Here is a 13151-nt window from a genome sequence, read left to right on the forward strand (position 1 = left end):
ATTCTGTTTACTTAGATTTTCAGAATTCTTTTCACAAGATGCCACACACGAGGCTGCTTAACAAGCCAAGAGCCCATGGTATTACAGAAAGAAACTAGCACAAATAAAAGATTGGCTGACTGGCAAGTGGCAAAGAGTCAAAATAATGGGGGGCTTTCTGGTTGGCTGCTGGTGACTAGTTATGAACCACAAAGATCAGTGTTGGGAACCACCTCTTTTCATGTTATATTTCAATGATTTGGATGACAGAATTGACGCCCTTAAGGCCAATTTTGCAGATGATGCAAAGATAGGTGGAGGGGCAGGTTGTATTGAGGTAGGAGGGAGTCTGCAGAAGACTTAGAAAGATTAGGAAAATAGGCAAAGGGCAGATGGAATATAGTGTAGGGAAGTGTATGGTCACACACAGAAGAAATAAAGGTGCAGACTATTTTTTAAAATGGAGAGAAAATTCAAAAACAGATACAAAGGGACTTGGCAGTCCTCGTGCGGGTTAATTTGCAGATTGAGTCAGAGGTAAGGAAGGTAAATGCAATGTTAGAATTCATTCTGAGAGGACTAGAATATAAAACCATGGATACAATGCTAAGGCTTTATAAGGCTTTGGTAAGACAGCACTTGGAGTATTGTTCCATGCTACACTTCTCTAACACTATCACTATCATATTATGAACAGTTTTGAACCCCTTATGTAAGAAAGCTTGTGCTGCCATTAGAGAGGTCCAGAGGAGATTTATGAGAATGATTCTAGGAATGAAAGAATGAACGCATCTGGAGCATTAGAGTTCAGAAAGGCTTATTATTGAAAGGCTTAAATAGAGTGGAGGTGGAGAGGATATTCCCTATCATGGGGGAGTCTAGAACAAGGAGCACGTCCTCAGAATCATTTAGAACAGAGATGAGGAGGATTTGCTTTAGCCAGAGGGTGGCGAATCTGTGAAATCCATTGCAACAGGTGGCTGTGGAAGTTATTGGGTATACTTAAAGCGAAGGTTGATAGGTTCTTGATTATTCAGGGTGCCAAAGGTTACTGGGAGAAGGCAGGAGAATGGGGCTGAGAGGGATAATAAATCAATTCTGATGAGATGGCAGAGCAGACTTGACAGACCAAATGGCCTAATTCTGCTCCCATGCCTTATGGTCTTACTGTCTAAAAAAGCAGAAAATTGTGTATTAATGAAACATTCATATGCAAAAAACTGTCTCACTTTGAAAGGCTAGTTAGGACCAGGGTGGTGGTAAGGGAGGAGGTATATGACAGGTGCAATACTTTGCACAGTTACAGGGACTAGTGTCTTGCAAGGGAGGGGGATAGTGAAGAGAGGAGAAAAGGGAAAGTGTGCATTGTTGTGGTATCCTGTTGGAAATGGCATAAGTTGCAAGGAATATGTTGAATGTACAGGTTGGTGGCGTGGTAGGTGAGAATGGGGAAATTATTAGCAACATTTTCTTTCACGATTAATTCTAAATACAAACATTAGTTATAATTGGTTCTAAAAGTTAAGCATAATGAACATTTCATATGAACAGTTTCTGTGATATTTGCTCATTTTATTGGCAGACACATGCCACCATAGCAATAAATTGATTAATTTCTACCTCATCTAGGCAGCCAGTAATCTATTTTGTAATCAACTTCAAATCATTTTGTATCTCAAAGTTGTTTAACCTATCCACTAGAAAATTAGAACAGCTTGAAATCAGTTTGTACTTTTAAAGTTTATTTACTTTTATTATCCTGATAGTGATCATAAAACAAATTTCACTATTTTCAGCGATACAGCAACAAAGGTCATCTATTCAATAGATAGTAATTTCTATAAACTATGAAATCTAAAGATATCTAGAAGTCCATCCTAATAGCAAAACTTTTGTTATCATACAACTGTTAAGAGCTAAGAGCTTTGAAATTGGCTACATACCCGAATAGCAAATTCATTATCAACCCTGGTATGAGGCACAACCTTGCATTCAGCATTGCTGACAGTGGCACGTTGAGAAGGCATTTTCTACAAATTGTGAGTGACCTCTAATTTCCTGAAAATGAAAAATTGGTGGAGATTACACAATCCTGTTGTTAGTATTGCTTCAAAAAGTGATAACAATTGATAGCATTTCCACAAGTTTCTGTTATCTAATTTTCAACACATTAACATTCTGCTTGCAGCTTATATTTTCTTTTGAAACAGTTCAAACTGAGCAGGGCTCATATCCTTTTCAAACAGGCACCCATCCTATGGAAAGCAACCTTGAACAACAAAGTGGTTGATACTATTTCACAAAAAAAAAAGAGAGTACCACTGTCCAAAAAAGATTAGTACAGGAGATGAGTGAGTGCACACATTTTCACAAAATAGAAAAGATCAAGGGACAGATTTTTAATAGCTGAAAATATGCCCGAAATGAATCCTTGCAGAAATGTCTTGCATTCCCATTTATTCTTATTTATTTTTATTTTACATAACGATAACGGAGTAGGCCCTTCTGGTCCTTTGAGCCACGCCACCCCAGAAACCCCAGAAAAATCCACTGAACCCTAACCTAATCATGAACAATTTACAACGATCAATTAACCTACCAGGGACGTTTTCGGACTGTGGGAGGAAACCAGAGAAAGTGCATGCATTCAACAGGGAGAACATACAGAGACTCCTTGCAGAACTATGCTGGAATTGAACTCCAAACTCTGAAACACACTGAGCTATAATAGCATCACTCTAACCACTACACTACCGTGGTGTTCAAAGGTAACCAATCAGATATCTGTGCGAGACATCTGTGACAAACATTTACATTAGAACCAATGTATCTTCAAGAGTTATCATAAAGAGAAATTAAGAACTCCTGATCATAAATAATCTTGTAAAGTTCTATTTACCTATCTAAAAGCCTCTTAAAAGACCCAGTCATATCCACCTCCAGCACCGTTGCCGGCAGCCCATTCCACACTCTCACCACTCTCTAAGTAAAAAACTTACCCCTGACATCTCCTCTGTACCTACTGCCCAGCACCTTAAACCAGTGTCCTCTGCTGGCAACCATTTCAGCCTTGGAAAAAGCCTCTGATCCAGGCAATATCCTTGTAAATCTCCTCTGCACACTTTCTATGGCTTCCACATCCTTCCTGTAGTGAGGCAACCAGAACTGAGCAAGTAATCCAAGTGGGGTCTGACCAGGATCCAATATAACTGCAACAATATCGGTTCCTAAATTCAATTCCACAATTGATAAAGGCCAATACACCACACGCCTTCTTAACCACAGAGTCAACTTGTGCAGCTGCTTTGAGTGTCCTATGGACTCAGGCCCCAAGATACATCTGATCCCATGGATGTCCCCTTGGATCCCATGCCTCCTTACTTTCTCAGTAAGAGTTGCATGGGGTACCTCATCAAATGCCTTGCTGAAATCCATATACTCTACATCTATTGCTCTTCCTTCATCAATGTGTTTAGTCACATCCTCAAAAAATTCAATCATGCTCGTAAGGCATGACCTGCCCTTTTCAAAGCCATGCTGACTACTCCTAATCATATTATGCCTCTCCTAATGTTCATAAATCCTGCGTCTCAGGATCTTCTCCATCAACTTACCAACCACTGAGGTAAGACTCACGGGTCTATAATTTCCTGGGCTATCTCTACTCCCTTTCTTGAATAAAGGAACAATATCTGAAACCCTCCAATCCTCCAGAACCTCTCCTGTCCTTATTGATGATGCAAGGATCATCGCCAGAGACTCAGCAATCTCCCCCCTCGCCTCCCACAGTAGCCTGGGGTACATTTCATCCAGTCCCAGTGACTTATCCAACTTGATGCTTTCCAAAAGCTCCAGCACATCCTCTTTCTTAATATCTACATGCTCAAGCTCATCAGTCTGCTGCAAGTCATCACTACAATCACTAAGATCCTTTTCCATAGTGAATACTGAAGTAAAGTATTCATTGAGTACCTCTGCTACTTCCACCGGTTCCATACACACTTACCCACTGTCATACTTAATAGATCCTATTCTTTCACTTCTTATCTTCTCGCTCGTCACATACTTGTAGACTGCCTTGGGGTTTTCCTTAATTCTGCCCACCAAGGCCTTCTCATGGCCCCTTCTGGCTCTCCTAATTTCCCTCTTAAGCTCCTTCCTAGTAGCCTTATAATCTTCTAGATCTCTAACATTACCTAGCTCACTGAACCTTTTGTAAGCTTTTCTTTTCTTCTTGACTAGATTTATTACAGCCTTTGTACACCACGGTTCCTGTACCCTACCATACTTCCCTGTCTCATTGGAAAGTACCTATACGTAACTCTACACAAATATCCCCTGAATATCTGCCATATTTCTTCTGCACTTTTCCCTGAGAACATCTGTTTCCAAGTTTAAGGACCTGAACGGTGGTGAGCAAGGACACATAGCACTGTTGCAAGCATAAATAGCTACAAGGGATCAGTAAGGAGTAGAGGGAAGGATATGGTTACTGGTGGGATCCCACTGGAGATGATGGAAATGGCAGAGAACAAGAGGTTGGATGCAGAGATTTGAGGATGGTATGCCTATTGCATCAGGGTAGTGGGTTGGGAAGAGGATGCATGTGGGGAGAAATGGAGTGATAATGGTGAAGAGTGTTCTAATAACAGTGGATGGGAAACCTCATTTTCTGAAAAAGAGGACATCTCAAATGCCCTGGAATGGAAAGTCTCATCATAAGAACCGATGGATTGGAGACAGAAGAACAGAGAAAAGGAAATAGAATACTTGCAAGTGACATGCTGGGAAGAAATGTAGTAAAGGTAATTGTGCAAGTTGGTAGGTTTGTAAAAGAGGTCGGTGGATAATGACAGCCATCCAAAAGGAAAATATGAAGCACCATTCACATTATTACAGAAAAATTTTAATAACTAATTTAAGTCTCCACCGTCCTTTCTGGAAGTCAAGGGCTGGACAATTGATGCATCAGTTCGTTTTAATATATATATTCAATTGCCATTTACTGATTTAAACCTATGTTTCAAGCCCTTCTGTTTTTTTTTAAAACCCCAGAAAGAATCCTTCAGATTTAAATTTTGCATCCTGTTTAAAGCGGTATGTGCATGTGTTAATTGACTAACTAGAAATATGGAGCATGATACAGTACTTTGAAAAATCTACACTAGAAAATAAGGCATGTAAAGATCTGTGTCATTTCAAAAAAATTATGAAATATGAACCTGCAACTCCAAAAGGGATTCCTTCTATCGAGGAATTGTTTTCTGGGGTGCTACATTTTGGGAGAACTAATCAAAATAGGACACACATAGTAAATGGTAGGGCATCGAGGAATGCAATAGAACAGAGTGATCTAGGAATAATGGTGCATAGTTCCCTGAAGGTAGAATCTCATGTGGATAGAGTGGTGAAGAAAGCTTTTGGTATGCTGGCCTTTATAAATCAGAGCATTGAGTATAGGAGTTGGGACGTAATGTTAAAATTGTACAAGGCATTGGAGAAGCTAAATTTGGAGTATTGTGTACAGTTCTGGTCACCGAATTATAGGAAAGATGTCAACAAATTAGAGAGAGTACAGAGGAGATGTACTAGAATGTTACCTGGGTTTCAGCATCTAAGTTACAGAGAAAGATTGAACAAGTTGGGTCTTTATTCTTTGGAGTGTAGAAGGTTGAGGGGGGACTTGATAGAGGTATTTAAAATTATGAGGGGGATAGATAGAGTTGATGTGGAGAGGCTTTTTCCATTGAGAGTAGGGGAGATTCAAACAAGAGGACATGAGTTGAGAGTTAATGGGCAAAAGTTTAGGGGTAACACGAGGGGGAACTTCTTTACTCAGAGAGTGGTAGCTGTGTGGAATGAGCTTCCAGTAGAAGTGGTAGAAGCGGGTTCGATTTTGTCATTTAAAAAAAAAGTTGGATAGGTATATGGACAGGAAAGGAATGAAGGGGTATGGGCTGAGTGCAGGTAGGTGGGACTAGGTGAGAGTAAGTGTTCAGTACGGACTAGAAGGGCCAAGATGGCATGTTTCCGTGCTCTAATTGTTATATGGCTACATAAGTCACAAAGAAATAAGATACTATAAAATAGAACAGTACCATTACAGATGATCAACAAAAGTTAATAAACCTTTGATGAAATTCTAATTAACAAGCTGGAAATCTAAAATCATTGTAATAGATTAGTACTGAAAAGAATACAAATAGAAAATACAATGAAACCAAACCATAATACTTTGAACATAATTCTGAATTGTGGTTTCTGTCTTTGTTCAAAAATAATGTTTCAAAGATAATTATTTGGAATTTACTTGAGAGCAATATATTCTGGTACCATATGTCAAACATTTTTACACAAAAACGTATAAAGATATGTAGGATTATATTAGGATTATTATTAAACACTGATGAGTTTCAGATTATAGTAAAAATTAGAGCAATATAAATTCTATCCAAACCTATAACTAGCAACATATTTACCTACATTTATTAAATTTAATGATTTTCATCTACTTATGATAATGTTATTTTCAGCATCAGTGCTGACATAAATGAAGCAGAGTCTGCCTCAATTCCAACTCATTCAGATAGTGCCATACAAACTGGAAAAGGTTACTCAGCTCCTTTTTACTGTTAACATGATTATAGCAGATTTGTAACTTGCTCTGTTTATTAGTCTGTTCTAAATTAGCTGATAACCTATATGACAAAGAAGCATGTAACTCTGCACCAACTTGTAATGACTTTTGTACTTTAACACTCAAATTTCACGTTTCTCCCAAATTTGCTATTTAAGAAAATATTCTGATTGTTTTCCCCAAAGTAAATGTGCAAAAGTATTCAGTGGAGTCAATTCTACCACTGTTTTACCCAACAAGTATGGTTCTTTCTAAAAGTGTTCTTCTCTCACATAACTTATGCACCTCATATCATAATAGCACAACCAAAGCATCAGATCACTGGCTTGCAACTCTGTCATATGTTTTCATAGATGTAGTGAATAATTACATAAAAGGAAGATGAAATAGCTCCAAAAGTCTCCCCAAATAACCCATGTTCAGCCAGAATTGCCAAGTGGATGATACAACAGAGCTTCCCCGAGATGTGTATCATTATGGAAGATAGTCTTCAGCCAATTTGATTCCCCCCCCCCTTCACAACAAATCAATAAACAACCAAAAACACTGAACAACATGAGCACTAGAACACTATGGGACTAGATCATAGTTGGATTAGTATCATGGACCTAGCATTACTTATTTGCATGTATATCATTTTCCTTTCTTAATAAAGTTCATGTCTTCGGCTCCTTTCGCATTTAAATGCAAAGACCTGTTTGCATTTAAAAACTCCAGCTGAGTTTCAGCAATAAATGCCATGTAGTTTATGTCATCCCTAAGACATACCACTGTTTTCTTACTCCTCGAAAATTCAGTATTAAAAGCAAGAGGTAAAGATTAACCAGTTGGCTTAAGAAGCTTACAAGGTTGACCAGTAAATGAGACATTAAACCCTAAAAAGTTAACAGTAAAATTAAATAGACTGAATCAACCACACAGAGGAATGTTAATAATTAAACACATTGCTTTTTACAGTTAGATTTTAAAATTTCAAAGCAACTATACATCATAAAATGCAAACCGAAATTAACCATAATTCAAATACTTTTTCCCCATTTGTAGTTCGTGGCTTCACAAGTAAGGCTCATTATTGTTCATACCAATTGTTCTTAGCTTGCTTGATTAAAAGGTAGTTAAGACTCAACTGGATTGCTGTGGCTCACACGTAGATTAATTTGAGCAAGGATAAGATAACCTTCTTTGCTGAAGGCATATTAATTAAATAGATAGGCTTTACAACAATCTAATAGTTCATAGCAACCATTAGAAATACAAGTTTTTTATTCTTTTTATTCAATTTTTATTTGATTCATGGAATTTAAATTCCTTAGCAGCCTTGATGTTGTTGGAAATCATTCCTCTAGGTCAAAATCCAGACCTCTGGATTACTGCTCACATAAAACAACTACAATCACGTTTCATACAAATTGGAAAAAAACACTCAGGTCTCAATGAGTGAAAATACAGTAAAATACATTATTTTCCCCCATCACAGGCAAAAATATTCAATGACTTGTCCTTTGGTATCACAAATTTCTCCAAATTGTTTTTAAGTACTAGACTATAATAGGAAAAGGAATACCTAGACACATTATTACTGTTATGCCTAATAAGTAATTAAAACAAGTGTCTAAATCAGCCTAGTAAAGATAATTGTATTGGAATTATCCACCACAAATACTCAATGTTGAGAGAGAGAGACACTGGGAAATCAAGATAGATTGATGGAAACAGGCAACAAACTGCTGAATTTGCAGAACCATTGTAAAATAGAAATTGAATAAAGAAAAATATGGACAGGAAGTGATTCACACAGCAATTAAGTTTTCCTACAAATCAACATTAATTCAAGTAAAAATGTACTAAAATTGATTGCCCATCTATCTACGTAGTAGAAACAGGATTTTATTTATTCTACAGTTCATGCTTTGCAACTCGTGTTTTTAATGATTCCTTACCATTTTTGTTTATTTTCCACCCCCTCCCCCATCATTTGCTTGCAATACTATTCATCTGTCCACTATACTGGCCTCCCCTCTTTAAACATTACAATGAAATTTCTATAGAGTCAAAGACCTGCAATGAAGAGATGGGGAAATTCCCAGTGCATGCGGAATGTGAAGCAAACCGAATCTCACTTGGCATGATGGACATCTAGAAAGCTCCAAATTTCAGTTTTTAAGTCCTTTATAAATAAGGTATCACCAATGTCCACAGGACAAGCAGATTTTTTTTTAAAAGCAAAATTAATTCACAGGCTACGCTAAGATTCAATCTAAAGGCCCAAAACCAGATATCCAAGAAGCACTGGAGGCCAAAATCAGCAGCAAAATTATCCACAATCACAATCTTTACACTTGCTGTTGTTACGAACCCCGTAACTGGGTCACTTACCATCAAAGATGGAGAGGTCCGTTGAAGTCTGATGGTACTATTTTTAAAAGTATTTATTGATAAAGGGGCACAAAAATAAGATTAATGCAAACAAACAGATAATATACGTCATCAATACTAAATCTAAAAGCGCGGGTATCATAATAACCAATAAGAAATAGCTCTATCGTTGTCTAGGGGATAATGTATTGTCCAATGGAAATATAAAAGTCACTGTTAGTTCGTTCAAGCTGCAGCGTTTTGGGTTTGAGAGAGAGACAGGTTAAACTTGCCCGGGTCTTTTATGCTGCCAATCCTTTGAGTCGGGGAGTTGGTTTCCCCGTTGTTAGCTAAAAGCCGTTTACCGTGTTACAAGCCACCAGTCCCAGGCAACGGAACTGAACGCACGTGGCCTCCTTCGAATGGCTTCCCGCTCTCACGGGAGTGCTAGCGTTCTTTCTGGTGCGTCTGGGGGGCTGTTCCCACAGACCCTCTTTTATCCTGACTCGCAGGGTCGCAGATGTCAATCAGGTTGGGGGTGATGCAATCCCTCCCTCAACCAGCCCACTTTGCCTGAGGGCATTCACGTAGCATAGTCTCCAATCCACAATTTCGCCTTCCGGAGACAATGGCCATGTCCCGTAGCTTTACATGGCCGGGGGAACGAGACATTCCGCACGTCCTTCTCTCATTTCCTGGGCCCCCTGACCCAACCCAACAGTGATCTTGCGATTCTCACAAAGGAGGGGGCTGCAGGCATAACAATGTCATGACTATGATTGTACTTGGCAAATTTTTCTACAGAAGTGCTTTGCCATTGCCTTATTCTGGGCAGTGAATTTACAAGACTAGTGACCCCAGCCAAATCAATACCTGTCAGAAATTGTCTGCCTGGTGCCTGTAGTCACATAACCAGGACTTGTGATATGCACCAACTGCTCATATGACCATTCACCACCTGCTCCCAATCGGGGGTCTAAGCAGGTGCTACGCCTTGCACAAAGGTGACCTGCAGGTTAGCAGAGGGAAGAAGCTCCTTACATCTCCTTTGGTAGAGACTATCACTATCCCACCATCCTAAACTCGTAGGCCAACAGCCGTCACATTTTGATATCAAGCAATGTAAGCAAAAATAAAAGGGAAAAGCGAAGATCAGACTTTAGAATCAGTATGTTTTGAGATGCATTAGACATTCAAAATGAAGCACAAATACTTCCAAAATAAATGGCAAAAAATGGTTTGTGACTCAAAGAAGAGATGACTAGGTAACAAAAAATTAATTTAAAAAGGTAATTTTACACTAAGTATGTGAATGGGGCAAAAATATTCCATAGAATATACAACAGCATGGCATAGGAATAGGCCCTTCAGGCCACAATTTAAGAAAGGAATTCCAGACTGCTGAAAACACAACTGCCAAGGTCATCAAATGAAAAGAAATTCAAAGTAATCCAGCATCTGCAGGTTTTCTGGTGTTTGGTATTCAATAAAAAATATCAGCATTTCCTGGCTGAGTTACCACAAGAGGGAGCTGTCTAAAATAAAGTCTCCACTCAGCTAAATCTGAAAGTCAAAAATAAAATGCACCTTCCAAAATTTACAGACACTACACACATTTTAGATTTCCATGCAAAACTACTTCTACTTTGCTTTCCTCATATAGTTTGATAGTTCCAAGTAATCTAAGACAGAGTTTAAAATGAAGTTGTTTACTTACTCAGATCAAGTGGGTAGATTCAGTTGAAACAAGATTTTGTTTTTTCTCCAGTTCCATCTGTTGGGTCCTTTGTTTCTTATGTTTTGTCCCATCAAATTTTTCGAGATCTTTTCCTATTCTGCTGATATTACTTTTGTATAGCCTACAGTAAAATAAGGGACTACTTTATGTGTTAGCAACACGTCAGTGAATGTGGTATTAGGTGCATATTGAGCACGCGCTATTAGACACGTATTGATCTGTACATGTGTGTCAAGTTCAGATTCTGTCAGTAAAGAACCATGAAACTTAGCTCCCGTCTCCAGCTTTTTATTAATAGTATTGTTGTGAAGCCAGGCCACATACACAACAAATTGGCGACGAGGTTAATGAACCTACATTATATCAGAACACCGTGGTTTAAATGATAACAACACTCGGACGAAGAGCACAAGGAACGAGTCAAAGAGTGGGAGAAGGAGGCAGAGCGAGGCCGTGGGTCTGAAAGGAAGTGGGAGCACAGCCAGGGTTGGAACATCAGGAGACCAAGAGATACAGTCGGAGCTGCAGCACGATCAGGCAAGACCACAGCCGGCACTGACCCTCAGATGCTGAGGGTCTGCCTGCCCCAGAAGGGAGATAAAAAGGAGCGACACACACACACACATCTACCCGGAGTGCGCTCGTGGTGCTAGCAAAAAGGACATGCGAGTCAAAAAGAAAACAAGGGGAAAATGGGGCTAAATTAACATAAAGATGGTAATGATTGGAATCATTACAGCATTTAATAGTGGCAATGAATACTGGGCAACTTACATTGAGAGAGTGGAGTTACATTGTGAAGCTAATGGTGTTTACGATGAAAAGAAAGCCAGCGTCTTACTCAAGCTACATCCACACTAGACCGAATAATTTTGAAAACGCCGGTTTCGCGTAAAAACGATAGGCGTCCACACTATGCACTTTTGAAAATATCTCTATCCACATTGAAACAGAGATTTCAGCGAATCTCCTCCTACTGGGCATGCGCAGGACACATCTACCAAAAACAAGCGACATGCTTGGTGTTTTGAATCTCAGCGTAAAAGTGCGCGTTCGTGTAGTTACAGACTAGAAAATCTTAAAACAAAGGACAGCTGTTGGCTCTTGCGCAGGAGAACTTAAAAGTAAAAAGAATGAAAAATACTGGAGCGAACGGAGGCAACTGACAGGGAGTTCACGGATAGATTGACCCGACTGACGACAAACATTGAAAAACTGACTAACTCTGTTGCATTAATAAAGCACCTTGTTAAATGTAAAAATGTTTTAATGTCTGCATCAGTGTTACCTTGTAGCGTTTTCAGAAGTCTCTGGTTACCCCGTCCACGCTGATCTGCCTGAGCAGCGTTTTCAAAAATACCCACCCTGGAAAGCACTTCTGAAAAGCTCCGGTTTCAGGGGACGAAAACGCCGTTTTAGTGTGGACGGATGGTAAGAACAAAGAGAAAAAGCTTCGGTTACTGATTTATCCGGTGTAGTATGGATGTAGCCTCAGTATTATTCAGCAAAAACATATGGGCTACTATGGAGCTTGTTAACCCCTGATACACCAGCTGACAAAACGTTCAAGCAAATAGTAGACACTCTCCAACAACACTTAAATCCCAAACCACTGGTCATTGCTGAAAGATTTAAATTTCACAAACAGAATTAGAGCAAAAATGAATTGCGCAAATTATCAGAACATTGTCAATTTGGAACTGGTCTATCGGACACATTGAAGGTCAGGTTAGTGTGTAGCATGCACTATGAAACCACACGGAAGTAGTGCCTGGGTGAAAAAGACCTTACTTTAGAGAAGACACTGAACATTGCAATATCAACAGAAACAGCAGCACGGGGTGCTTCAGAGATAGAACAAAAATCTCTGGAATATGCTACAAATAAAATGTCACCGAGCAGAAATGAAGGAAAGAAATGTTAGCGTTGTGGGAGCATGTCACATGACGCTGATAACTGTTAGTTTAAAGATAAAGAATGCAGAAACTGTGGCAAACAGGGCCACACCAGCAGAGTATGCAAAGCTAGTAAACAGCAGAAAAAGGTAAAAATACAGAGAAACAAGAAAGCCCAGAAAGGAAAACACAATAATGTACACAAAATGGAAGAAAGCAGTTCTGACGAAAATGACTCTGACGAAAGTGAATTGTCTTGTCTGCAACTTCACAGCATGAAAGAGACAGATGATCAAAGTATAATATGGATCACTCCACAAGTGGCAGGCGTGAGACTGAAAATGGAGTTGGAAACAGGCTCAGCTTTAACAGTGATCTCTGTACATGACTACAAGCGACAGTTTTCTCATATACCTCTGAAACAAACTAAACTACTGCTGAAGACTTACACCGGACAGGAAGTGCATCCCAAAGGTAAAATTAAAGTGACAATGACCTATGGAGTCAAAGCACAGCAGCTGATCCTCTATGTACTGAAAAATGGAGG

At 39.2% G+C, this 13151-nt stretch overlaps 1 protein-coding gene across 35 annotated transcripts in view; it reads right to left on the reverse strand.

Annotated features, from left to right (window-relative positions):
- Window positions 1-13151, reverse strand: part of stk33 (serine/threonine kinase 33) — a 204260-nt gene that overhangs the window by 129389 nt on the left and 61720 nt on the right. For 17 of the 35 annotated variants that reach the window (XM_059975806.1, XM_059975810.1, XM_059975811.1 and 14 more), the window contains 2 exons: window positions 10689-10830; window positions 1923-2037 (listed from right to left, as the gene is read on the reverse strand). The exons of 1 other annotated variant lie outside the window; for it this stretch is intronic. In XM_059975806.1, coding sequence (XP_059831789.1) covers window positions 1923-2006 — 84 coding nt within the window. In that variant the 5' untranslated portion in view covers window positions 2007-2037; window positions 10689-10830. Of the gene's footprint in view, window positions 1-1922; window positions 2038-10688; window positions 10849-11997; window positions 12096-13151 lie in introns of those variants that run through there. 17 more of the 35 variants (XM_059975833.1, XM_059975831.1, XM_059975830.1 and 14 more) reach the window with 3 other exon arrangements.

This window comes from Hypanus sabinus, chromosome 7 (genome assembly GCF_030144855.1).
Source record: "Hypanus sabinus isolate sHypSab1 chromosome 7, sHypSab1.hap1, whole genome shotgun sequence".
In the NCBI taxonomy this organism is placed as follows: Eukaryota; Metazoa; Chordata; class Chondrichthyes; order Myliobatiformes; family Dasyatidae; genus Hypanus; species Hypanus sabinus.